This window comes from Thamnophis elegans, chromosome 9 (assembly GCF_009769535.1).
Source record: "Thamnophis elegans isolate rThaEle1 chromosome 9, rThaEle1.pri, whole genome shotgun sequence".
NCBI classification, from domain to species: Eukaryota; Metazoa; Chordata; class Lepidosauria; order Squamata; family Colubridae; genus Thamnophis; species Thamnophis elegans.
Genome location: NC_045549.1, coordinates 73,186,671 through 73,214,113, shown reverse-complemented (window position 1 = coordinate 73,214,113; position 27,443 = coordinate 73,186,671). Strand labels below are relative to the sequence as shown.

The window sequence follows — 27,443 nt, the reverse complement described above, 5'->3', positions numbered from 1 at the left end:
CAGCGTTCCGTGCGCTGTTTAGGTGTTTAGTCATATGCTGGCCACATGACCACGGAGACGTCTTCGGACAGCGCTGGCTCTTTGGCTTTGAAACTGAGATGAGCACCGCCCCCTAGAGTCGGGAACAACTAGCACATATGCGCGAGGGGAACCTTTACCTTTAATTAAAAATTAAAGCATTTCCTAGAGGAGATTTTCTGCCCCTGAACCCACCACCCCTTCCCACTCAACTTTAAAAGCAGAATCTATTTGAACAAATAAAGGTGATTTTTTCTCTCTCTCTCTCCTTTTGCAAAATTTATTCAGGAAAGTCTGAATGAGAGATAGATTTCTTTGTGAAACGTATAACCCGATCAGTTGCTTTCACATCTCTCTCTTTTTTTTCTTTTTGGGGAAAATGTTGCCAGCTCGAAACCAGGAGGCCTTGCTGGGCGTTGTGTTCTTGGGGAAATCATTAATGTCCCCTCTTCGTTTTGTTTTTGTCCCCCAGATGAAGATGAGGACTTCGTTAGCAAGAAACCCCCTCCGAAAGTTCAACAGTTTGAGAAGCCGGTGAAGGCGACTCAAGGAACGACGGGAGCCTCCCAGCCGGATTCCAAACCAAAAGTCAAAAACAAACCCTTATCTCCTGTGAAACTGACACCAACGTCCGTCATTGATTACTTTGGGACTGTTAGCGTTCAACGGTCAGAGAAGAAGCTGGTTTCAAGCAAACGAAAAGAAGTGAGTAAAGCAGAAATATTACTGTCTGAGGGGTGTTATTTACGAGCCAGAAATTTTCCTCATTCTCACATCCTTGTAAACAGACCACAGGTAACCAACCCTCAGTTTAAAATCACAACTGACTCCCAATATTTATGTTACTAAGCGAAACGTTCGTTAAGTGAGCTTGGCCCTGGTTTTACGACTTTTCCTGCCACAGTCGTTAAGTGAATCTGGTTTCCCCATTGACTTTGCCTGCCGGGAGGTCACAAAAGGGGACCACATGTCCCCCCAGCACACTGCAACCGTCATAAATACGAATCAGTTGCCAAGCGTCTGAATTTTGATCACGCGACCACAGGGATTGCTGCAGCCGTCGGAAGCGTGACAAACAGGCATTGGTCCCCCTTTTTTTTCAGAACGGTCACTAAATGAACTGTTGTAAGTTGAGGACCATCTATAGCCGTGATGGCGAACCTATGGCATGAGTGCCACAGGTGGCACACAGAGCCCTCTCTGGGCATGAGAGCCGTTGCCCCTGTTCAGCTCCGCCGTGCATGAACGCGCGGCTCCCACTGGCCAGCTATTTTTTGGGTCTATGCCGCGCAGGGTGTGTGTGCATGGGAGACATGCATGCATGTACAAGGGGAGGGGGCACGGACACATGTGCGGGGAGAGCACGGGTGTGGCAAGAGGACATCGCACGCGTATGCATAGGGGGGCATAGGTAATGGGGGCTCTGTGTGCGCATTGCATTATGGGCGTGCATGCGCACATGCGTTTGGCATGCGACAACAAAAAGATTAGCCATCACTGACTTATAGAGAGAAAAAAAAAATCTGTGATCCGCTTAGACCTTGGTTCTTATCATCTGAACTTCAACGTCTGATGTTTTAATATATTGGTCCTGCAATTTTTTTTTTATTCTGTCCTTTGGGGTATTGGAAGCCACGCAGAGTCACTTGGCAGAGTTACGGGGGGCATAAATTGAATGAATGAGTGAATGGATGAATGAATGGATGGATGAATGAATGAATGAGTGAATGAACGAACACGAGAGCAGTAATTTGAAAATGTGTCCTGTAGAGAAGACAAAACAGCAAGTCGGCCTTAAACTGAGTTACAAGAAGAATGTAAATATGAACATCGGACTAATCTCATTCTGCTTCTTCTTTGGATGTGATGTAGCCAAGCAAGGATCCTACCATCAATGATGAGGCCATCGCTAAAGAACTACAGCTGGAAGAGAATTCAAAGGTAACATCGGGTAGAATTCTCTTGTCTTACATAACTTAGCATTTAATACACGGTTCCTTTTTAAAAAATTTCTTTTAATAAAATATTTTTATTAAACAGGTTTTTTTTTATAAAAACAATTTTTCCCCAATTTACAAAAAATAAAATCACTTCATCCTTAGGAGGACTGCGATGAGAACTGCTTTATAAACTAGCTTTTTCTGAAACTTTGTTCTAGTAACTGTAAACTCTGTAAATTTATGAGTAAACTCACGAATTTTGTAGCCTTACATGAGAGTCATTGAAACTTTTAAAACAAATCCACAATGCTGCCTACACGAAATAGACTTAATAATTGGGAAGTAATATTGAAAGAAGTTGAAAGTAATATTGAAAGTAAAATTTGTGATGATCGTGAGTTAAAAGACATGCATGGGTCTTTTCATCCTTCTCTTTTGTCCTACTTCTTGTTATTGCTTGTTAAATATTTATTCTGCCAGTAAGAAGTTCCAGCTGGTTGCCTTTTCAAAAACAATATACTGTAAATACAGAGCCATGTTATAAATAATAATTCAAAAGTAGCAGAGAATTAGTCACTATTTAAAATGAGATGAATCATCATCTAAAAATAACTTCTCTTGCAAATCAAACTGACAAGTATTTGATCCGACCACACATTTATTTAAGAAAGCACATCAGGAAGATTTTGAACATGGTGGCAATGATTTTAATACTCAATGTTGTGAAAAGTTTAGGGTTAGGGTTAGGGGTTAGCATAGCTGGCTGGGGAATTCTGGGAGTTGAAGTCCACACGACTTAAAGTCACCAAGGTTGAGAAACACTGGTTTAAACCATCAGAAATTGGCAATGCCTGCAGAGTCACAGGTGGTTTCCAGTTGAGAGATTATTGTGTTTTTCTGCCTTCAATCACTGAACCATCCCCTCGATATAGGTATATTTCTGTAACCCAGACTCATTTCCAATTCAAATTATAAGCATGAGGGGTTAGAGATAGTCGTAATGTCCAGAAATTATTCTACCTGAGATGGTGTCCAAAATTGGAACCAATGTGACATCAGAGTGGTTAGATCTCGCTTATGAATTCAGCTCCTTTAAAGCAATTTTGGGCTTTATCAAATCAAATCACTTTATTGCGGTCATTAAGAAAAGGGCTTTGATATAAATAGGTTAGCTGCAAATATATTGAAATAAAGAGGTGGTAAAATATGAAACTTTTGCTTGGCGGTTAGTAGGAGTCATTTTTGGGTCAGAGGTGATCATTACCTCCTAAGGATGAAGTGATTTTATTTTTTGTAAATCCGTTTTCCCGGTTTCATATTATCGTAATGTATTATTTTATTTTCACATGGCTATTCTTTTCAATCCAATTGGCTAGCGGGGAAGAAGGTTGTTGCAATACAGCTTCAATTTTTCATAGGCATGCAATTTTAAAAAAAGTTATAGCACACAAGGAAAATAAATATTCTATATGCATTTCAGAATTAAAATGCTTGCAGAGTTGTGTTAATTTGGAGAGTTTAAATGTCTGGGTAGGTGTGTTTGAGAGGGAGAAAGAGAGAGAGATGTGTCTGTGTGTATATTTCTTTATCTGTTTTCTACAATTACTGTTAGCCTGGCTTCAATTTACTACTAAAATAAGAAATATGAACGTTATCTATTTAGCTGAATAACAACCTGCTTACGATATAAAAATAGAGCCTGTGGGATTTTCGCTAATAATGTTATATATCAGACTTGTGTGGGGAGGCAAGTTTTGAGGTTATACTTGGCTGAAGATTAGATTTGGGTAATGTTCCCAGTGCTACTTGGAGAAAACAGGTTAGTTTTCTTAAAAAATAGAAGATAATAACAGGATGTTGTATTGTGTCGAAGCACAATGAAGAAAAAATTGACTCATTTTTTCTCCCTGTGTTCAACTGAATCATTGAAAATCAGATCTGGTTTTGTATTTGCACCAGGAAATAATTGAGTTTCAGAATTGTGTTGTGTTTATTCATGTCTATGAAGGGTGCTTGGTCTTCCTTCCATACCCCAATTTCTTCCAACGCCACTAAACTTAAATCTCTGATTCCAAATAAGATGGTGTATCTTTCTCCACCTAGTGTCTATATAAATATAGCTCTGGACTTCAATTCCCAGAATTCCTGAGCCAAACAGGAACTTGTTGAACGTTGTTGAAGGTCCTGGCTGGGTGGGAGCTGAAGACCACATGTCAGAAAAAGGGCCATCGTCGCCCACTCTTAGCCCAGGAGTCCCCAACCTTGGCAACTTTAAGACTTCTGGACTTCAAGTCCCAGAATTCCCCAGCCCAGCTTGGCTGAATGAAGAATTCTGGGAGTTGAAGTCCACAGGTATTGACATTGCCAAGTCTGGAGACTCCTGCTCTAGCCCATTGAATTAAATGAGATTGGGTGGGGGGGAGGTGTTCTTTTCCCAATAGTTTCCCAATGAGCCCCACAAGCCCTCACTTTCTGTGACGTGTTTCCCAGAAATCTTTGGGGCATGCTGAGATTTCCCCCCCTCCCCCCCCAGTATTCCAGAGTAAGGAGAGAGGCAGACAGAGTCGGCCTCCTTTTTCTCTCCAGCAGTGGGTTGAAACGGGCAATTTCACATACATTTTGCACTCTTTGCAGCGGGAAAGACAATTGCACGAAGACGAAGAATTTGCACAAACGTTGGCTATGTTGGATGAAACGCCCAGAAAGAAAAAGGTAAGTGAGAAATTATATCTATATAGACACATACATACATACATATATCACACTCTCTCTCTGTCCGTGTGTGTGTGTTCCAGCATAACTCTGGAACACCTGGAGCAATTTCAACCAAACTTGGTACACAGATGACTTACTCTCTGGAGAAAAATACTGTGGGGGATAAGAGATCGGGGTGTGTATTCTGTTAAAATGCAGCCTGTTGTGCCTTAAAATGGCTTCTACTGTACAGCACAGTGGAGTTGCCATGATAACAGCTTCACAGTACTCCACAAGGGGGCTCCCTCTGGTAAGGGGGAAAATCCAATATTAGAAATTACATTTGGTCCGGACATTTTTTCCCTATAAATAAATACCTGGGCAATGCCAGCTTATCAGCTAGTTGCTTTATAAAGTAAATGGTTTTCTAATCTTGATTGCCGTATATTCTTAACTGATGTTTGACATGCGATGAGTGAAGTTTAAAGGCTATCTTCTCCTTCGGCTGAATTGCTTCATCCCACCAATTTGTCTGCTGAGCAAAGGGGTTTGGTGTCTGGCCTGGTCCCCAGACTCCGGATTAAATCCCATTACTTGTTGTGGATCTGCTTAATACGAGGGAAACCAGTGGGACAAATTGAATGTTGAATGGTTTGGGGGAAATACCAGTTGGCTGGCCTCCTTGTAGAACTGTTCTGAAATTGTTGCCAATAATAACTTCATCCCAGTGATACTAAAGCAAAATCAAGACACAATGTCTGTTTCTTATTGTAGCCTCGAAAAGAAGAATTTCAGCAGTCAAAATCGGGTGAAGCAGAAAAAACTAAACAGGCTCACAAAGGTAATTGCTTTTTTTTTTTTTAAGGCTTCGTTAGGTTCTGTAAAGGGACGCGGTGGCTCAGTGGATAAGACACTGTGCTTGTCGATTAGAAAGGTCAGCAGTTCGGCGGTTCCAATCCCTAGTGCTGCGTAACTGAATGAGCTCCCATGACTTGTCCCAGCTTCTGCCAACCTAGCAGTTCGAAAGCATGTAAAAAGTGCAAGTAGAAAAATAAGAACCACCTTTGGTGGGAAGGGAACAGCGTTCCGTGCGCCTTTGGCGTTTAGTCATGCCAGCCACATGAATGGAGACGTCTTCAGACAGCGCTGGCTCTTCGGCTTTGAAAGGGAGATAAGCACTGCCCCCTAGAGTCAGGAACGACTAGCACATATGTTCGAGGGGAACCTTTACCTTTATCTTAGATTCTGTGTCACCTTTACTTATCCTTAAAACTGTCTTTCTCTCCATAGGGAAACCTACCGCTTCTGCCTTAGATTCTCAACCTTATTCCGCAAAGGATCAGCTTCATTCCGAAAGTGTCAGGGTGTCAAGCCTCCACCCAGAATCTTCCGCTACAAAGGAGGAGGTGGATTGGGGGAATAAAAGGGGCTCATCCAAGGCTTCCTCCAGGTTAACTCCTCCCAAGCAGAAAGCAGAGGCTGTCAAAATCGAAAATGGGGCCTCGAGAGGAGAGAACCTCAGGAAAGGAACTGTGACTCCAGCAGGAAAAAACATTTCACCCAAAACCAAGACACCCACAAAGGTTTCTCCCGAACAATCCAAGGTAAGTCGGAGAAACACCCCGAGGAAAGACTTTTGAATGTCTACGAGCTCCTTTGTGCTCTGAGCTTGTGGTGGTGTGTGTGTGTGTGATTGCGGGTTTTTTGGCAGACGTTTTATGACCCAATTAGGTAACCTCATCAGTGTGAGAAAGGAGGGATTTGGTGTGTTTTTTATTATTATTATATACACTCGCTCCTAGTACTGATGATGGTGCCTAGTTTGGTAATGAAATGTTTGCAAGAAAAGGACCGAGCTCTGGGAGCACCAAGGACCCCACAGTTCAAACGTGACTTCCATGGCTGTCCGTGGAACTGAAAGAAACAGAGCGATAGGTTTAAAACCTTTTCATAGGTTTTGCCACCAGAGAAAGACGACCCTGAACGACAACAACTGCACTTCCCTTGCATTCATGTCGTAGCTCCGGGATGGCGAACCTTTGGCAAGCCTGGCACAGGTGGCACGCATAGCCATTTGTTAGGGCATGCGAGGCATTGCCCTAGTCAGCTCCAGTGTGCGCCAGCTGACATTGGCCTTCATTTTTGGCAGTTTTTCTCCCTCCGGAGGCTTCAGGGAAGCCTCCTGAAGCCTCCAGAGGGTGAAAAATGGCCCTATGGGCAAACTGGAAGTGAGGGTCACGGAGGATCACACACATAGAATTATGGGTGTGGGCACGCCCGTGCACGACCCCCCCTATGCTCCCCCCGCTTTTGGCACGCGATGGGAAAAAGGTTAGCCATCACTGTTATATGGATTATCAGCAAATGTGTTGTGGCCCACCAGTGGAGCTGGCAGCAGATTCGGACAGTGGGGAGGTTGGGGAGGAAGATGGGCCAGTCCTGGAGTCTGGGGAAGGCTCTGATGAGGGCTCTGTGTCGGAGGCAGAGAGGGGGCCAGAGCCGTCTGACAGTTATCAGCTGCCTTCGGAGTCGGAGATCAGTGAGGCAGAAGAACAGCTGGAGCCTGTTCCCAGTGTGCGCATGTGCAGAGTTGTCAGACGAAGGGAACAGCTAAACAACAGGGGTTGACTTGGGAGGAAGGCACATGTGTGGCCGAGACCTGAAAATCAGCTGGCTGGCAGGAGGCATGCACACATGCGCGGTGGAGCTGAGCTGGGGCAACGGCTCGTGTGCCCGCAGAGAGAGCTCTTCCTGCCACAGGTTCGCCATCATGGCCATATAAGAACCGTACTTTGATACGGCCGAAGGGCTAATCAATAAAGACTCAGTATAAGAACAGTAAATGCTCAAATTTAGTAACTGCTGCAGGTGAACAAGCACATTGAGTCAGTCGGTCTCTTTTTGTGTAACCGAGGGGTGTCCAGTCTTGGCAACTTTTAAGACCTGTGGACTTCAACAACCAGGATTCTGGAAGTTGATGTCCACAAGTCTTAACATTGCCAAAGATGGACATCCCTGGTGTGAACACTTCGGGGTGGTGGAGTGTTGAATGTAGAAGTTGGAGAGTCTCTCCCCAACCTCTTAAAAGTCCAGAAATGGACATTTTTTGTTTCCTTATGAACGCAACCTCCTTTGCCAAGATTGACCCAAGGAGAATTTGAAAAAATATCACATACACACTGGATTCTGTTTTTTTCTTTTTCTTTTGAAGTCCGTCAGTCCCGAGGATTCTGCTGAAAAGAAGCGGACCAATTACACGGCCTACAGAAGCTTCCTCAATCGAGAAGGTCCGAAGGCCCTCGGCTCAAAAGAAATACCACAAGTGAGTCTTTTAAAAAATCGAGCCAAGAAGGCAATTCTTCCTTTGAATAATATTCTCAGATACCTCTCTAGGCTTTGTGACCGGTTGACCCCACAATTTAAGCCTTCTGGTCTTCCCTTCCCCCCCACTTTTTCCCCCCTTTGGTATTGTTTATTTATTTATTTGCCTCTGGTGTTATCATCATCATTATTATTATTATGAGGGACTCAGTGGCTAAGATGCTGAGCTTGTCGATCAAAAAGGTCGGCAGTTTGAATCCCTAGCGCTGCGTAATCAAGTGAGCTCCCATGACTTGTCCCAGCTTCTGCCAACCTAGCAGCTCGAAAGCACGTAAGAAATGCAAGTAGAAAAATAGGAGCCACCTTTGGTGGGAAGGGAACAGCGTTCCGTGCGCCTTCGGCGTTGAGTCATGCCAGCCACATGACTACGGAGACGTCTTTGGACAGCGCTGGCTCTTCGGCTTTGAAATGGAGATGAGCACTGCCCCCTAGAGTCAGGAATGACTAGCATGCATATGTGAGAGGAACCTTTACCTTTACCACCTTCTTATTATTCTACTTTATTCATTAAACATGAAATTCAGCCAACTGAACATTCAAAAATGCATTACAAATACCATTGACTGGTGCTAGTGGTTGATACGGGTTGCTGCCAGCGTCCTAGGTATCAACCAAGGACCTTCTTAAAATATACGATGTTCCGAGTAGGGCAGTTTTTTGCAGTTCCACTGGTGTTATTGCAAGAAGCTGCAATTTGTGGATGTATCTTGTAAAATTCTTGGACTTTACCATATTATTGTTGCTGTTGTTGTTATTTTAGGGTGGTGAAAATTGCTTGGAAGGCATGACGTTTGTGATTACCGGAATCTTTGAATCGATTGAACGGGACGAGGCCAAGTCCCTGATTGAGCGCTACGGGGGTAAAGTCACCGGAAACATCAGCAAGAAGACCAATTACCTCGTGAAAGGGCGTGACTGTGGCATGTCCAAGTGTGAAAAGGCAAGTAATTGCGATACGCAGACATCGTGTTGGGCGGGGGTCCCTCCATGAGCCTAGTGAGTGCCCTCTGACCACATCACCACCTGCTGGGACAGTTCAGTAGAACTTCTTTGGCTGCGGAGACGTTTTGCTTGTACAACTAGGAGATCTCCTTCCTTTCTGTAAGGGTTGGAAGGGATCTTAGAGGACTTCTAGTCCAACCCGCTCCTGCTCAGGCAGGAGACCCTACGTCATTTCAGACAAACAGCTCTCTGGTCTCTTCTTAAAAACCTCCAGTGATGGAGCACCCACAACCTCTGGAGGCAAAGCACTGGCTCATAGATCCACCTTCCACTGGTTAATGCTTCTCACTGTCGGGAAATTCCTCCGTAGTTCTAGGTGGTTCCTCTCCTTGGTGAGTTTCTATCCATCGCTTCTTCTTCTGCCTTCTGGCATCTATAGAGATTCTCCGTCATCCGGGTCACGGTTGTCCCAAAAGTGCTTTTCCAAGAGACAACTGGACTTTCTGGTTTTTCTCTGAAGACGTTTCGCTTCTCATCCAAGAAGCTTCTTCCACTCTGACTGGTTGGTGGGGAGTGGAAGGATTTATATTCATTGCACACAACTGGTCCTTTTCATCCTTTTAGAAAATCAGGGAGGCCTTGCCTGGATAAACCCCCAAATGGCCTCAACGGTCTCGAAATGAATGCAAACTTCCAGCTGTCTGCAAGGAGCATCAATCCTTCCGTAACCCACCACCCAGTCAGAGCTGAAGAAGCTTCTTAGTTGAGAAGCGAAACCTCTTCAAAGAAAAGCTAGAAAGTCCAGTTGCCTGTTGAAAAAGCACCTGTGGGGCTGCCTGCTGGTGCTTTGGAGAAGAGGTTGACCTCCCCCTATTTGTTTTTCCAAATGTTTTGACGCAGAAGCTACTGTAAAAATACGACTTAACCTCAATCTGATTTTGCTGACAGGCATCGGCTCTAGGGACGAAAGTTATCGATGAAGATGGCTTGTTCGACCTGATACGAAATACGCCCGGCAGGAAGTCCAAGTATGAAATAGCAGCTGAGACAGAGGTTGGTACCCCTTGGAGTGAGTCCCGGCTCGACGTTCCTACTTCCAACCATCCCCACAATTCTGCTAGAGAAGTGATAGCTAACCTTTTCCAGACCGAGTGCCCAAAGCGCTTGTGTTTGAGCGCAAATGCGTCCATGCCCCCGAACCCGCAAAATGCAATGCGCCCCACACCCCACGCGTGCATGGCAGGGACCTGAAGACCAGCTGGCCATCAGTAGGCGCATGCGTGCACGATAGAGCTGAACTGGGCAATAGCTCGCATGCCCACAGAGAGGGTGCTCCATGCCACCTCTGGCACAACTCCCAGAATTGAATTGAGAGGGGGAGAGAGAGAGAGAGAGAGAGAGAGAGAGACAGAGAGAGAGAGGATAGATGATAGATTGATTGATTGATTGATTGATTGATTTCTTTGGGAGTTGAAGTCCACAGGTCTTCAAGTGGCCAAGATTGGCTGCCCCTGTGTTAATAGCCTCTCTGGTGTGTCGAGAACAATAACTATCCTCCTCTATAAACTAAACCAGGGGTCAGCAACCTGTGGCTCTGGAGCCGCATGTGGCTCTTTCATCCCTCTGCTGCGACTCCTGCTGCTAGTCAGTTCCATAATTGATAAGGCTTTCGGTTAAGACAGGTAGAGGAAAAAGAACGCCGTGCTAGGAGGAGGCGCTATGGTGGGGGAACCGGACTTCCGGTTGGCTCCGGTATATAACGGGGGGCTTCCAGTTAGGACTTTTGTCGCTCTTTGAGTGTTTAAGTTCACCGACATCTGAACTACACCATTATGAACCAGAATAAATCTGGTAGTTGCCAAAAGAAATGAGAAGAATTTCCTTGGCTTGGCATGTATAATATAATGGAGTGAACCCCCTAGTCGGCTCCCAAAGAATTCTACGATTGGCTTTATTGGACTGCAATAATTGGGTTTATGCCCAGCACTAAAAAGGGCACTCATCCTATCTATGAGTCGGAACTGTTGCATTCCATGGTTTACGGCGTCTGGTTTTCCTTTTCTTTTTTTGAAGGCGAAGAGAACAAAGTCCAAGGTGGAAAAAACATCCCCGGTAACGCAAACCCACAAAAGGAAACCAAGCCCCGCGAAGCTGAACTCCGATTCCCGAAAGAAAACCTTCCTTGCGGAAAACACGGAGCCTTTTAAATCCGTCAAACAGGAAGCCGGGGCGGTAAGGAGAGGGCTGGACTTCCTGGAGGACGAGGAGGAGGAGGAGGAGAAGCAAGTTCCCAAAGAAAAACAGAGCTCAGCTCGCGAAACGAATAAAAACGGAGGGGAAGTGTTGTTGTGGGTGGACAAATACAAGCCCACCTCCCTCAAAAGCATCATCGGGCAACAAGGCGAGCAGAGCTGCGCTAATAAACTCTTGCGTTGGCTTAAAAACTGGCAGAAGAATTCTTTGGAAGACAAACAGGGTAATGGTATTTTTTTGGCACCCAATCTCTTTTTGTCGTAGTCCTCGACTTACAACAGTTTGTTTAGCGAACGTTCAAAGTTACAGAAAAAAAGGGATGCGATGGCTCAGTGGCTAAGACGCTGAGTTTGTCAATCGAAAGGTCAGCAGTTTGGCGGTTCGAATCCCTAGCACCGCGTAACTGAGTGAGCTCCCGTGACTTGTCCCAGCTTCTGCCAACCTAGCAGTTCGAAAGCAGGTAAAAATGCAAGGAGAAAAATAGGGACCACCTTTGGTGGGAAGGGAACAGCGTTCCGTGCGCCTTCGGGAGTTGAGTCATGCCAGCCACATGACCACGGAGATGTTTTCAGACAGCACTGGCTCTTCGGCTTTGAAACGGAGATGACCACCGCCCCCTAGAGTCGGGAACGACTAGCACATAAATGCGAGGGGAACCATTACCATTATCTTTAAGACATTCATGTTTAATTCCATCAATCGTTTGAGTCACTGTTTCCAGGTTTGCCGAAAAGTCCTTAAAAATGCCAAGCCCAGATATCCATGCACAGCCTGTTAATAATTATTAATCTTTGTTTCGGCTTGGTGGCAAACTTGTAACAGGAACGCACAAAAGGAACCCTCTTCACAACTGCAGCATTTTCTCAACTGGGTATCTAGCCACATCTGCCAAGCTCCTTCCTTGCTGTATTTATCAAGCCGATGTCTCTTGAATGGCATGTTCCCGAGGCTGTGGTAGTTGTTCCGGTGGCTATGCAATCGGAGTTATTTTATTGGATGAAGACACTGGGTTTCGCCTGTCGTCGTCACAGTGTCCCATAACCGGCTAAAACATTCCTTCCATTTTCTCCGCAGTCAAATCCAGTAAGTTTGGAAGCAAAGACGATGGCGCTAATTCCAAAGCAGCTTTGCTTTCCGGACCCCCGGGAATAGGCAAAACCACAACGGCATCTTTAGTTTGTCAGGTGAGTTGGGTTTTCACACAGGTGGGGTTTTTTTTTGCCAGGGGAAGAGGTGACAGATCTGATCTGCATGAAATGGGGCTTCCTTTTTGGGGGGACGCGGATGAACAGTGAACAACCATCTGTTAAGAAATGTTTTGCCCCATTTTCCGACCTTCCTTGCCACCGTTGTTAAGCGAATCCTTGCATTTGTTAAGTGAGTAACAGGGTTGTTAAGTGAATCTGGCTTCCCCATTGACTTTGCTGGGCAGAAGGTCACAAAAGGGGATCACATGACCCCATGGAGCTGCAACCGTCATAATACGAAGCAGGTGCCAAGCGCCTGAATTTTGATTATGTCACCATGGGGATGCTGCAATGGTCGTAAATGTGAAAAACTGTCATAAATCACATTTTTAGTGCCATTGTAACTTTCAACGGTCACTAAATGAACTGTTGTAAATCAAGGACTACCTGTATAATGTCTCCATCACGGCTTTTCAACCGTTAAAAGGTTGTCTACCTGATCTCTTGGTTTCCCTCTCCTGTAGGGCTCCAAATTGTCTTGCAAATCTTAACTGAGATTACGGGATTATTTTAGAAATTAGCATCTGGGTCTGGACATCAGATTAAGTGTGCTTACTTGTGGCAATCATGAAACCAAGATGAAGGCTTCAAGTGTTGCATCACACTGCCTTGGTGTCTCTCCACCGACACAATACTGGTGGCTTAATTTGAAATTGTTTCCTGTAATCCAAATGACTTTAATCCAGTTTTCCATTGCTAATCTGAAATGAGTGACGTGCCAAAGAGGTGGATCCAGGGGTGGGATTCAAATATTTTAGCAACCGGTTCTCTGTCCAGTTGCTGAGTGGGCGTGGCCATGGTGGGCGTGACCTATTTGGCCTCCTGCACCACCACGGGGGTGGGGGCGCTTTCACCCTCCCAGTCTCCGGAGGCTTATATCCACCCTCCGGCAGGGCGAAAATGGCCTCCCCCCAGGCCATTGGGAAGCTAGAAGCACGCCCGTTTCCGGACTTCCAGGAGGCCTGTTTTTCGCCCTCCCAGAGCCTCCATGCGGGCCCTACACTTACCTGGCATCCAAAACGGGCTGTGTGGAGATTCTGGGGAGGTGTGGGCGCGTCCCAGCACCAGTTCGGCGAACCAGTTGTAAAATTAGCATCCGGTTTGCCTGAACTGGTCCGAACCGGCCATATCCCACCCCTAGGTGGATCGGACTCTTGTCTGCTTGTAAAAATTAGCCTGTCGCCAAAGCTGTGATTTAATGTCCTCTCCCAACGCTGTTGCCGTCATTGTTTCCCGAAATCAGGAACTCGGTTTGAGTTACGTGGAGTTGAACGCGAGCGACACTCGCAGCAAGAACAGCCTGAAAGAGGTGGTGGCCGAATCTCTGAATAACACCAGCATCAAAGGATTCTGCTCAGGTATCTCCCTCGCTGTGTCCCTGCGGGGTTTTGCTTTTGGTTAAAAGTTGGGAGATCTAAATGGGGGCGTGGGGGGGGCGGAGTCCCTGTTCAGGATTAAACGGCCGCCAAGCGCATAAGACCGCAAACACTTCCTCGTTGACAGAACTGCTGCTCCAACCCCGCGCGTGGTAATTCTGCATTAAACCGCAGCAGCAGTTCTCCAGCTGCGTCCTTGGTCGGTAATCCGATTTCCACGCCATTTCTTCCTGTTTCCCCCTCCTCCATCCTTAGGGGCGTCACGTTCCGTCAGCGCAAAACACGTCCTCCTCATGGACGAGGTGGATGGGATGGCTGGCAATGAAGACAGAGGCGGGATACAGGTAAGGAACGCACGAACCCGGCGTGTAAAGGAATGTTTATATTTTATATATGTGTCTCCAATTTTACGCGGGAGAAAACCCGAATAACCAAAGACCTACATACTAACACCTGCGAAAACCTCAGAAAAGATTAGATAGATAGATAGATAGATAGATAGATAGATAGATAGATAGATGATAGATAGATAGATAGATAGATAGATAGATAGATAGATAGACACACACACACACATACATACATACATACATACATACACACACATACACATACACATATACATATATCTAGCTTGCTTCAATTTACCTGTTTATAAAAAATCTGGGAATCTTAATTTTGTGACAGAATTTGGATTCTATTCAATGCGGACCAGTCTGTTGAGTACTTACTACAGTGGTTCTGGACGCAGTGGCTTAGTGGCTATGAGCTTGTCAATCAGAAAGGTTGGCAGTACAGTGGTTCGAATCCCTAGAGCCGCATAACAGCGGGAGCTCCCGTTACTTGTCCCAGCTTCTGCCAACTTAGCAGTTTGAAAGCACATAAGAAATGCAAGTAGACAAATAGGAACCACCTTTGGTGGGAAGGGAACAGCGTTTCGTGCACCTTTGGCGTTGAGTCATGCCGGCCACATGACCACAGAGACGTCTTCGGACAGTGCTGGCTCTTTGGCCTTGAAACGGAGATGACCACCGCCCCCTAGAGTCGGGAACGACTAGCACATATGTGCGAGAGGAACCTTTACCTTTACTTCTGAAGTTCATCGTATCCCACCTTTTTTTTTGCAGGAGCTAATTGACCTTATTAAGCACACAAAAATTCCAATCATTTGCATGTGTAACGATCGGAACCATCCCAAGATCCGTTCTCTGGTCCACTATTGTTTTGACCTCCGTGTCCCGAGGCCGAGGGTGGAACAGATCAAGGTAAAGAATCCTCCCCAGGGGCTCATTTTCGGTCTCTTCTTGTACGTGGGGAGTGGAGTGGGGGGCTATTTTCTTTTAGAAGGGGTGGGGGGTGGGGGGTGATTCATTGAGCAGTAGAAGCTAATGGCCCCTGGAAGAAAACTCATTCACGATTTTTGGCTCCTTTCCCGTCGTCTGTTGAGTGGTGACCCACATTGTAGAATGTTCTGCTTGGAACGTTGGCTGCTCTGTCATCCTTACAAATATGGTTTTTATTTCCAGCTATATTCGTTGATTCATTTGTAGGGTTCGCTTTAAGGGGTGGGCCAGGCACATGTTGGCGCGCTGAATAGACGCGCCGTCTTTGACAATGAATCTAAAAGGTGGTTTATAACGCCTTTAATAAAGCTTGTGGAAATTGTGACTAGAGCTAAACCAAGTTGGAGCCTTTTGGATTTGTTCCCCAATGGGCTGTTTTTCTATAGGCACAATCTGAAGTCACGTTCTTAACCGCAATTTGAAGTTATCCAATCAAGGAGAAGAAATAAGAATAGAGGTTAGTCCTCGACTTATGACCACAGTGGAGCCCAAAATTTCTGTGGCCAAGCGTTGGGCGCTCTTTCTTGCCAGATTTGTTAACTGAATCGCTGCAGCTAAGCTAGTCACACGACGGTTATTAAGTGAATCTGTCCTCCCCGTGGACTTTTGCCAGAAGGTCGCAAAAGGGGATCCCAAGGACCCCAGGACACTGCAACGGTCATAAAGGTGAGCCTTTGGCCAAGCACCCGAATGGAAATCACCTGACCATTGAGATTCTGCAACGGTTGCGAGTGTGGAAAATGGCCATGAATCCCTTTTTCAGTGCCGTTGTAACTTGCGAATGGTCACTAAATAAACTGTTGTAAGTCGAGGACTACCTGTAATAAAAAGTTAGTTGTTAGGGCAGGAAGCGGAACTTGCTCCTTATTATTATTATTTTTGGCAACTTTTCCCTGAACTCTGCGTTACACCCTTAGACAGTTGGGGATTTAGACAGATTTCTGTGCGTTCATATTTCTACAGAAACGCCTACAGATCTGTTTAATGTAAAAAGAAGACATTGGTTGATGTTGCCCAATTCCAACTCTGTAAATGAACGGTGCTACTTTTAAGTCCAAGGGACGTGGTGGCTCAGTGGCTAAGATGCTGAGCTTGTCGATCAGAAAGGTTGGCGCTTCGAATCCCTGGCGCCGTGTAACGGAGTGAGCTCCCGTGACTTGTCCCAGATTCTGCCAACCTAGCGGTTCGAAAGTACATTAAAAATGTATTATTTATTTGCCTCTGGTATTATTATTATTATGAGGGACTCAGTGGCTAAGATGCTGAGCTTGTCGATCAAAAAGGTCGGCAGTTTGAATCCCTAGCGCTGTGAAATGGAGAGAGCTCCCATGATTTGTCCCAGCTTCTGCCAACTTAGCAGTTTGAAAGCATGTAAAAATGCAAGTAGAAAAATAGGAGCCACCTTTGATGGGAAGGGAACAGTGTTCCGTGGGCCTTCAGCGTTGAGTCATGCCGGCTCCATGACCATGGAGACGTCTTCGGACAGTGCTGGTTCTTCAGCTTTGAAACAAAGATGTGCATCGCCCCCTAGAGTTAGGAACTTTAAGTCCTTTACAATTTTTCTCTTATTTGCTCATACAAAACAAACGGCTTTTTGCAGGGTGCCATGATGTCCATCGCTTTCAAAGAAGGATTGAAAGTTCCACCACCGGCAATGAATGAACTCATTTTGGCAGCTAATCAGGATATCAGACAGGTGAGTTACTTGTCAAGACTGACATCCGATATATAATTCTGTTTATCGTTCCAGACGCATTTGATTTGGTGCAACTGGAAGCAGGAGCCACTGCTACAGAAAAGGAGTGGGGTATTTTTTGTTGAAAGAAAGGAATTATTTTATAAAACGAGATGACCAGTGGGTAATAATTGTTCTGTAGCAATTGTTTACTAAGAAAGTTGTCATGTGGATTTTTCCTTACTCAACGGGCGTTGTGAGCAAGCCTGAAGCTTTGTGCTTTCTTTTTGTCAAAAGGTGTTGCATAATCTTAGCATGTGGTGTGCCAGAGACAAAACCTTGACTTATGACGGTGTCAAAGAAGACGCCAGTAAAGCCAAAAAGGATATTAAGCTGGTAAGTTTGATTGAAGGCCCACGTCCGTGCAACGCACTTCAAGAAAGGGTTTGGAGGCGTTTAGAAATCCTTCTAAATTTGAAATGACTTGTTTAAACTTTTCTAGAAATGCCCCCAAAGTAGTGGTGGGATTCAAAATTTTTTACTACTGGTTCGGTGGGTGTGGCTTGGTGGGCATGGCTTGGCTTGGCTGGCGTGGCAGGGGAAGGATACTGCAAAATCCCCATTCCCTCCCGATCAGCTGAGACTCAGGAGGCAGAGAATAGATCAGGGGCGGGGCCAGCCAGAGGAGGTATTTACCAGTTCTCCAAACTACTCAAAATTTCTGCTACTGGTTCTCCAGAACTTGTCAGAACCTGCTGAATACCACTTCTGCCCCAAAGCAACAGTTGCAGAAGTGTTCCAAGCGCTATTTTAAGTCGCCTTTAGCGGGATTAGAACTACGATTTGATCTCAAGGTGGAACTTTGTTGAACTTTTAAGGGCTTTGAATGTGAGACATTTCGCATGACACTACTGAAAACTCAGTGGCACCTAGGTACAGATGACATTAAAAAAAATAGATTTTTCAGGTTTAGGAACCTCACTTTTACGGAGGAAGAAAGGAAGTCCCTGCTTATTGACGTATTTGGAAATGACACCTGATTCCAACGTGAGCAAGGGGAGGGAATGCAACCCGCGATAATGCAGATAATGTGGTTTGCAAATTGGAAGAGAAATCGGTTGTTGACTTAAACACCCCATGCTTTGTGGACATAAAATCCAAGTCTTTCCATAGGCACGTAGCAAAAAATATAATTCTGGATTCTCCTAAAGTGACATCATGAAGTTTGTGAGGTGGTGGAGTCATCCTGCTCAGAGACCAAAGCCACAAATGAAAATAATAATAACAATAACAACATCATACATTTTAAAAAGATACCTTGGTTGATACCTAGGACGCTGGCACCAACCCGTATCAACCATTGGCACCAGTCAGTGGTATTTGTGACACATCTTTAAATGTTCAGTTGACTGAGTTTCATGTTTTATAATAATGATGATAATACACATTCTAGATAAGGCATATTTTATATTTTTCAGAGCATTAGAGATCTATTCTCCACTACTTCCCATCTTGGGTGACCCAAATCATAACTGTAGGACATAATACCCCCTTCTAACTCACTTGTTGCAAGTGGGTGATTGATACATGTGCCAACTCATCCGACCGACGGTTTGCGTGCTTCGGGCGCATCTGACCCAGCCTCTTGGCAGTTTCCCTCAATGACTTTCCTTTCTCCAGGGTCCTTTCGATGTGGTGAGGAAGGTTTTCGCCAAAGGAGAGGAGACTTCTCACCTGTCTCTTATAGACAAGGCAGATCTGTTCTTCCACGATTACTCTCTGGGCCCCCTCTTTGTCCAAGAAAACTACATCCACGTCAAGCCCGCCGCTGCTGGGTGAGTTTCGGATCGTCATTTTGACAGGAGTTGTCGGAATTTAAGACGGTTAATAAACATTGGCATTCTTTTGTCTTTTCCAGGAACAACTTGAAGAAAGAACTCATCCTGCTTAGCAAAACCGCGGACAGCATCTGCGATGGCGATTTAGTTGACCGCCAGATTCGCACACGACAAAACTGGAGCCTTCTGCCCACTCAGGTGACGCTGCTCTTTTGCTCTAGGCGTAGATTGGATTGCAGTTAAAAGTTGTTTCTTGCAAAATAATAATCATGCGGTCGTCTTAAAAGCCAGCTCGGGTTATTATTTTTTCATTCTTCATTATTTTTCTCTGCAAAACCCAAGGGATTTACCTGTGTCGTTAAATAGGAGTTGATAGTGCCTTAATGGCACATTATCAATTTTATTTTTATCCCACCTTTTTTATTTTTATAAATAACTCAAGGTGGCAAATGTACCGAATGCGCCTTCTTTCTCCTGTTTTCCCCACAATAACCCTGTTAGGTTAGGCTGAGAGACTGACTGATCCAAAGTCATCCAATTGGCTTTTATGCCTGAGGCGGGATTAAAACTTACCTTCTCCATGTGATTGGCTCAAAGTCACCCAGCCAATTTTCATGCTTAAGGCAGGACTAGAACTCATGATCTCCTGGTTTCTAGCCTGGTGCATTAACCACTAGACCAGGTGTTGGCAACCTTAAACACTCAAAAGAGCCACAAGGGTCCTAACAGGAAGCCCCACATTCAATTCTGGAACTGACTTCCCCCACCATAGAGTCTCCTCCTAGTGCGGCATCCTTTTTTCCCTCTGCCGACCGGAAGTAGTTTCCCCATCACCACCACAGAGACTCCTCCTAGCGCAGTTCCTTTTTCCTCTTAACAACCAGAAGTACGGTTCCCCCACCATAGAGTCTCCCCCTAGTGCAGCGTCCTTTTTCCTCTGCCTGTCCTAACTAAAAGCCCTGTCAATTCTGGAACCAACCGGCAACAGGGAGCTGCAGCAGAGGGATGAAAGAGCCACATGCGGCTCCATAGCTGCAGGTTGCCGACCCCTGCCCTAGACCAAAGTGGCTTGGGAAAAAAAGTGTCAGAAAATAAATTTAGAGTTTTATTTTTTCCTAGCATAAGCTTTGAAATATTTTATCTAGCATATTTTATTTTATCCAGTTATTTTATGTACCATAAGCTTTGAAATATTATTGCAACAGATTTTTTTTTAGTCATTTATTTGACATTTATAGGCCGCCCTTTTCCCTGAGGGGACTCAGGGCGGCTTACAATTAATAGGGAGGGAGTGCAAGACAAAACACAAGAAAAAAAAACAGATGTCAGCTTTTTAAATTGTTCAGTCATTGTGGTTAAATTGCATACTAACCAACAGTTTGATTTGAGTAGCACATTTTTAGGACTTCAAAACAGTGCTAATTTATCTAGCTTCAGATACACAACTTACTTTTTCTTAAACGTCATGTTTATTAGAAGAACAATAATTATTATGCATAGTTTATTTTTTTGTAAGACAATATAGGCTTGTATTCTTCACATTCTCTTTTCAAATAACAGAAGGCCGAGGAGAGCAAATACATTTCTAGAGCATTTGAGACCATTCCTATGGATAAGATGCTATAAATCAGTACTGCAGATGAAATAAATACTAGATTTGACAAGTATAAAAATTTACAGATCTGTTGGGTTCCAGAATAATGCTTTTAGAAGAATGTCCCTATTAATTTTAAAAAGAGACTTGGTGGCTCAGTGGCTAGGAGGCTGACCTTGTCGATCAAAAAGGTTGGCAGTTGGGCGGTTTGAATCCTTAACGCCGCATAACGGAGCGAGCTCTCGTTATTTATCCCAGATTCTGCCAACCTAGCAGTTCGAAAGCATGTAAAAATGCAAGTAGAAAAATAGGAGCCACCTTTGGTGGGAAGGTAAAAGTGTTCCGTGCGCCTTTGGCGTTTAGTCATGCCGGCCACATGACCACGGAGACGTCTTTGGACAGCGCTGGCTCTTCGGCTTTGAAACGGAGATGAGCACCGCCCCCTAGAGTTGGGAACAACTAGGAGATATGTGCAAAGGGAACCTTTGCCTTTTTATTAATTTAAATAGAATAATTCTGAATCACTGACGGGGTTATTAAATTCAACTTTAATCTTTTTGCTTAATTGTGGGAATTGGTCCTTCGCTCTGCCGCCTCAACTGTATTTTATCAAAAATAGAGAAAGTGCTAAAACCGTTTCCTTCCTTTTTCAGGCAATTTATTCAAGCGTCCTGCCTGGGGAGCTGATGAGAGGCTATTTGCAAGAATTTCCAAGTTTCCCAAGTTGGTTGGGGAAATTTTCATCCACCGGAAAGCACGACCGCATCATACAGGAGCTTTCCATGCATATGAGTCTCAGGTAATTATGGGCAGTCCTCAACATACGACTACAGTTGGTCCCAAAAATTTCCATTGCTAAGTAATTGCTAAGCGAACGTTGTCCCATTGCAAAGGTGTTCCTGGCCAGAGCCGTAACCTGATCCTCAAGCAGGAGCTGGGAGACCAGGACTCTCAGAGTGGTGCCCTTTCCTAGCTCGAGAAGCTCTTCAATCACTTGTGCTCGAACCCCTTCGTGGCTTCATGCTTGCAGTGGCCTGGGCGGGGCACTGTCCCTTAAAACCATGCGGGAACTCAAGTGGTCCAGAATGCAGTGGAGAGTGATGTGCATGGCTTGGTAGGCCCTTGTGCCACCTTTCCTTTCATGCTTGTAGGTGCAATTCAAGGGGCTGGTTCTAACCCATGAAGCCCTACATAGCCCAGGCCTCTGGTTCTTTGGAAGCCCATCTATCTGTTCTGACCCAGGCTTCCCCAGCAGCACGAAGCCAAGTCCTCGTCCTGATAAACCCCTTTTATTTAATGTACAGTGAATTCCTCTCCAGCAAAGTCTTTCCTCTCCCACAGTCTTTCAAGATGGCTCACAATTACCGACCTTTCTCAGGCTTGGAGAGATGCCACAATACTTGGCAAGAATGCAGGAATGAACTAATTGTCTCCTGCAAACTCCACTCCCCTTTTGCTCCTCTTTTTTTCCCTATGGGAGGGGCCATTCACCGACCAACTGTAGCCTTATTCCCAAGACAACCCTTGCTCCTCAGCTGCTCCCTTCATCTGGCAACTCTGCGCATGCGCACACCGGGAACAGGCTCCAGCTGTTCTTCTGCCCCATTTATCTCTGACTCCAAAGGCAGCTGATAATTGTTAGATGGCCCCCTCTCTGCCTCCGACGCAGAGACCTCATCAGAGCCTTCCCCAGACTCCAGGACTGGCCCAGGTTCCTCCCCAACCTCCTCCCTGTCTGAATTTGCCGCCAGTTCCACTGGCGGGCCACAACAATTCAATCCCATAGAATTCCTGCGTTCTGCGATCCCTTCAATTAAACCATTTCTTCTGTTGGGCACACGGAAGTGTGCCTTCTCCGCAGTGATCTTCTGAGATTCCCGCAGATCCCACCTTGCTGACATTCCAGAAGGCCTTAAAGACCAGATTGTCCTCCTGGGCCTCGTGTTAAGGTGGTTCAGATTAGGCGTGGCTGTGAATTCGCCAGATCTACCATCCTTTCTCGTTTTGTAATGGTTGCATTCCTTTTTTATTTTATGTTATCGGGTTTTATTGTACATCTTCCAGAGTTGGGAGTGGAGGGCGCGTCCAGCAAGGTCTGGGCCCATTCCAGCTTCCGGCTAAACTATATTTCTCCCTCCCCACAGAACGCACGCTAGTAAGAGAGCGGTAAACCTGGACTATCTATCCTACTTGCGAGATGCAGTGGTGAGACCATTGGCGTGCCAAGGCTCAGAAGGAGTCCGGGACGCTGTCACCTTCATGGATTCTTACTGCTTGTTGAAGGAAGATGTCGAAAACCTCATGGAGGTCACCAGCTGGGCAGGGAAGCCCAGTGCCTTTTCCAAATTGGATTCCAAGGCACGTGATTGGTGATTCCTGCTTGTCAATGCTGACTACTTGAAGGAGGAGCTTTGAGTAATCCACTTCAAAATACATAGCCAGCTCCCAAGGGATAGTCAATTAAACACATACACACACACAGTTCTTGAAACTCAGGCAATCATGGCAATTGACATTCGTGGTTAATCGCCACCGACGCAGAAAAAAGTGTGATCTTTCTGTCACTTAGAATGTCAATTGCATGTTACGTCTTAGTCACCAGAATAGTACAAATGTCGGCTTGCAAAAGAGAATGCTGACTCTCTCTCACACACACACATCCTTTAAAGCAGTGTTTCTCAACCTTGGCAACTTGAAGATGTCCAGACTTCAACTCCTAGAATTCCCCAGCCAGCATTCGCTGGCTGGGGAATTCTGGGAGTTGAAGTCCAGACATCTTCAAGTTGCCAAGGTTGAGAAACACTGCTTTAAAGAGATCAGAATGTGGGTTTCATTGATTCTCCAACCAGCTGCTTTGGTAGTGAAACTAGGTAGATGTTAAATGGTGATTCTTTGATGTCGTATGCAAGTGAACTGGCTCTTGCAAATAAGCAAGCATAAAAAAAGGTTTCCCATGGATGGATGGAGAGAGAGAGAGAGAGAGAGATACAAAGATAGATATAGATGCTCAGAAGGTCCCTGATTGCTCTTGTCTCATTCAGATAAAAGTCCCCTCACCCTCTACATCAGTATTACTCGCTCGTGTGCATTGTCAACTGCAAAAACGTGCTCGTAAATTACATTAATCAGGAAACGAATTTATTCCTGTTGTATTTGCAAATGGCTGCTTAACCATGATCTCGTGTCTAAGCAAGGAGTCGGCATCACGCAATTTGCACCTCGTCAATCAGTGGTGAACGAAAAATGGGATCTTAACGCTTAAAATTCTTCATTGGTTTGGCCTCAACAGGTCAAATCGGCATTCACGCGGGCTTACAACAAAGTCTCGCATCTGACGCCGTACTCCCTGCAAACTGCGCCGAAGCCGAAACACGCGGGCTCACTGGATGTGGAAATGAGTGAAGAACTGGAATCGAACGAAGTCGAGAGCGAGCAAGGGAGCCTGGAAAGCGATGCAATGATTAAGGTACCGCTCCCTTCGGCAGCGTATTTAGATATGCAAATTCACAGGCGGTCCTCGGTGGATGACCGCGTGTTCAGAGACATGTCTGAACTTTAGACTGTGATGAACAAATTGGGCCTTGTGGCCGTTCCTCAAAGTTCCAGCCGTTGTAGCGTAGAAATCTTTTTACGGTTGACTTAAAGACCCATCTGTGCAATATTTTTGAATAGGTTTTTTGTTCTAGATTAGTCATAGTTTACCCCCCCCCCTTTTTTTTTTTACTGTTGTCTTCTCCCCCTTATATTCTCCCCCTTATATATTTTTTTTTTTTACTGTTGTCTTCTCCCCCTTGCATTTTACTTCCATGCCCTGTGATTTGCTGGTTGTTTGGAAATGTTAGACATATATTAGGGTGTCCTTTTTAGGGATGTTTTAATGAATATTTGCAACCAAAAAGTGAGTCAGTTAGTGAGTTAGCTACAGGCACTGTGATTCAGTTTGCATTTTTTTTTAAAAAATGTATCTTCTTTTTGACAGAAAAAGACCAAACCTGCCAAGCCGCCAAAAGCAGAAAGGAAAGAAGAAAAGAAAAAAGGAAAATCAAAGAAAAAAAGCTGAAATAAATTGTCTACGCAAGTTGGACTGTGGGCACAGTAAATAGTTGGGCAAACTGCACCCGTTGCCAAACACTGCACAGCAACGGCAAATATAATTATATATATATATTCTTTTTTTGCAGAAAAAGAGGCAAATAGAATTTATATTGTTTGATTCCTATAAATACAGAAAGAGGCTCAGCTCTCTGGGAGAAAAAGAGTCTAAGCTGCTAGTGCTTCCCTTCCCAAAGCTCCTATTTTTTTTTAATGCTCATTATGTTGCTACCCATGTATATAACGTATAATGAACAAACCCTAATCAGTTTAATCATTTTTGTATATGAAAGTGCAGCACTGTGTAAAAGTTGCAATAAAACTAGTTTCATATTTTTAAGCCATTTTTATTTTTAAAAATGCGTTGCACGTTACGTGGAACTTGTCCTACATAATCTGCCTGGAAGCTGATCTCTGCAGCAGTCGCTTGCAGAACTGACGGAATTCGGTGACCTCCTGACAAGCGGAGTCAACGGGGGGGAATCTAGATTCACTTAACAACCGCGTTACGAACTTATCCAGTGCAGCGATGCACTTAACAACCGCAGCAAGAAAGGTGGTATAATGGGGGAAAACTCGCTTCACAAATCTCTCGCTGAACAACAGTAATGGGCTCCGTTGTGGTTGTAAGTCATTTACTTGAAGTAACTTGTGCGTTGTCTTGAGTGGCACCATTTCACTAAAGACCCGCTTGAGTTTATTAAACTCGGACTGCTACAATTTAGAACACAGGGAGAGCAATAGCAACAGCTGTTCTCACTTAGGCTTCCCAAAAGCACAAAGCCGACTCCTCGTCCCGTTAAAACCCCTTTTATTTAGTTTATAAAGGGAATTCCTCTCCAGCAAAATCCCGGCCAACAGTCTTTCAAGAGATTTCACAGCTACAGACCATTATCTGGCTTGGAGAGCTGCCAGACCGATATCTTCCAAACTCCAAGCTGTAGCAGCAATTACTTGGCAAGGAGTCAGGAACAGATCTTCACCCGAATGAATTGAACTGATTGTCTCCTGCAAACTCCCCTCCCCTTTCGCTTTTCTTTATTCCCCATGGGAGGGGCCATTCACCGTCCACCTGTGGCTTTACTTCTGAGTCGGCCCTTGTTCCTTAGCTGTTCCCTTCTCCTGGCAGCTCTGCGCATGTGCACACTGGGAACAGGCTCCAGCTGTTTTTCTGCCCCACTGATGTCTAACTATGAAGGCAGCTGATAACTGTCAGAAGGCCCTGGCTCCCTCTCTCCCTCCGACACAGAGCCCTCATCGGAGCCTTCACCAGACTCCAGGACTGGCCCATGTTTCTCCCCAACCTCCTCACTGTTTGAGTCTGCAATCGGCTCCGCTGGCAGGACACAACAATAGCACTTAAGACTTATATACCACTTCACAGTGCTTTATAGCCCCTAAGCGGTTTACAGAGTCAACCTCTCGCCCCCGAGAATCTGGGTCCTCATTTTACTGACCTCGGAAGGATGGGAGGCTGAGTCAACCTTGAACCTGGTGAGATTCGATCTGCCAAACTGCTGGTAGCCGGTGATCAGCAGAAATAGCCCGCAGTACTGCACTTTAACCACTGCACCACCACGGCTCAGTAGTGATCAAAGACGAGCTGTCTGCAATTCATTCTTCAACTGTAAAGTGCATCCTTGCAGAGTGGAGAATCAGTACCCTTGGTCACATCCTGATGTCTCATCTTCACTCCTTTGGAGCTATATATTAAGCGTTTTGATTTACACAACTACCAATGCACATTTTGCAGTCGTCAAGCAGAGAAGAATCAGTGGGCAGAATGGGTGGTATCGTGGAAGAGGGCCCAGCATATACAATCCGTGTCCTTCCACATACACAATGCATCGGAAAAAGCTTCGTTGCGTGGAAGAAAGAAAAAAAAAACTGGGGGAAATGAGCACACACGAGAGAATAGGCCAGTTACTGGTTTAGATACATACAAATGAACATTCTTTAATAATATTCTGAGTTCTACACATGAAAACAAAGATTGAGCCACTTAACTTGATTCAAACTATTGCTCCACTTCAGGCTTGAGGTATGGTGAGCAATCGGCTGTTCTGCTTAGGCTGGCGGCATTGACTTGTTCCGAACACATGGGACAGGCGCCTTCGCTCTGCAACAGACTATTGAAAGAAGACACTTTCACTATCTCCCACAATGCACATCAGCTATGCAGGTGGCAGAGCATTAGATTGGCCTCTGGGTTTGCTCTGCCTCTCCCATCAACGGATTCACCTCAGTGCCTTAAAATGGATGATGTTTTACGTGTCTCCAAGCAGCTGGTAGAAAAGGAATAAAATCGGCAGTGTGCAAGCCTACAATTTATTATTAGTCACAATAATCAGAGGGTAGGTGTCCCAAAATACCCCGTTTTCCCCAAAATAAGACACAACTAGAAAATAATTTTCAGGATGCTGAGTAATGTAAGCCCTACCCAAAAAATAAGCCCCAGTGAAGATTGTCAACCAGACGGATAAATTTCAATACCGTATTTCTCCAAAAATAAGACCTAACTGGAAAATAAGCCCTGATGCGTCTTTTGGAGCAAAAATTAATAAAAGATTCAGTCTTATTTTGGGGAAAACACAGGTATTAATGTGTCCACTAGACATTTTCCAAATAGAGAGAGAAGACTGACAGAAAGTCAAAGAGAAGGAAAATATATACGTAGTCACTAATTTGACATTCTAGGTCATATTTTGGCAGGCCGTGCAATGTTTTGGTAAAGTCAACGTACTGTTGAACATTAAAACAGATTCAGACAAGATCAGATACCTCTCTATGTGTCTGTGTGTAAGCACAGACACCCCCACAAAGCAAATTAGGTTTATTTCTGATTTTTATGCCATTTCTGAAAAACACTATAGCAAATGTTTGCACATTTCAACATCTTAAATGGAGGCAAGTGTTAGTTTTAGGGAGAGATGTTTTTTCCCCACTTAAATTTATTTGCCAATGTACAATATTTCTAAACGTATCACCTCTGCTGGTAGACTTTACCCCAGATAATCAAGGAAAATAATGCTCAGGAAATAGAGGAGTGC

The 27,443-nt window shown here is 44.9% G+C and overlaps 2 protein-coding genes across 2 annotated transcripts in view; one reads left to right on the top strand and one right to left on the bottom strand.

The window, feature by feature from the left end:
* RFC1 (replication factor C subunit 1) overlaps positions 1-24,733 on the top strand; it is a 38,716-nt gene extending 13,983 nt beyond the window's left edge. Inside the window, exons 5-25 of the mRNA XM_032224221.1 lie at positions 491-723; positions 1,891-1,959; positions 4,593-4,670; positions 5,427-5,493; positions 5,943-6,256; positions 7,864-7,974; positions 8,794-8,973; positions 9,924-10,028; positions 11,049-11,451; positions 12,303-12,412; positions 13,719-13,833; positions 14,107-14,195; positions 14,979-15,116; positions 16,795-16,890; positions 17,167-17,265; positions 18,550-18,704; positions 18,788-18,905; positions 20,955-21,100; positions 22,446-22,659; positions 23,591-23,767; positions 24,281-24,733. Of these exons, the coding sequence (XP_032080112.1) occupies positions 491-723; positions 1,891-1,959; positions 4,593-4,670; positions 5,427-5,493; positions 5,943-6,256; positions 7,864-7,974; positions 8,794-8,973; positions 9,924-10,028; positions 11,049-11,451; positions 12,303-12,412; positions 13,719-13,833; positions 14,107-14,195; positions 14,979-15,116; positions 16,795-16,890; positions 17,167-17,265; positions 18,550-18,704; positions 18,788-18,905; positions 20,955-21,100; positions 22,446-22,659; positions 23,591-23,767; positions 24,281-24,361 (3,098 nt within the window). The 3' untranslated portion in view covers positions 24,362-24,733. The remainder of the gene's footprint in view (positions 1-490; positions 724-1,890; positions 1,960-4,592; positions 4,671-5,426; positions 5,494-5,942; positions 6,257-7,863; positions 7,975-8,793; positions 8,974-9,923; positions 10,029-11,048; positions 11,452-12,302; positions 12,413-13,718; positions 13,834-14,106; positions 14,196-14,978; positions 15,117-16,794; positions 16,891-17,166; positions 17,266-18,549; positions 18,705-18,787; positions 18,906-20,954; positions 21,101-22,445; positions 22,660-23,590; positions 23,768-24,280) is intronic.
* A 1,596-nt stretch (positions 24,734-26,329) lies between these two features.
* WDR19 (WD repeat domain 19) overlaps positions 26,330-27,443 on the bottom strand; it is a 48,395-nt gene continuing 47,281 nt past the window's right edge. Inside the window, exon 36 of the mRNA XM_032224492.1 lies at positions 26,330-26,522. Coding sequence (XP_032080383.1) covers positions 26,411-26,522 — 112 coding nt within the window. The 3' untranslated portion in view covers positions 26,330-26,410. The remainder of the gene's footprint in view (positions 26,523-27,443) is intronic.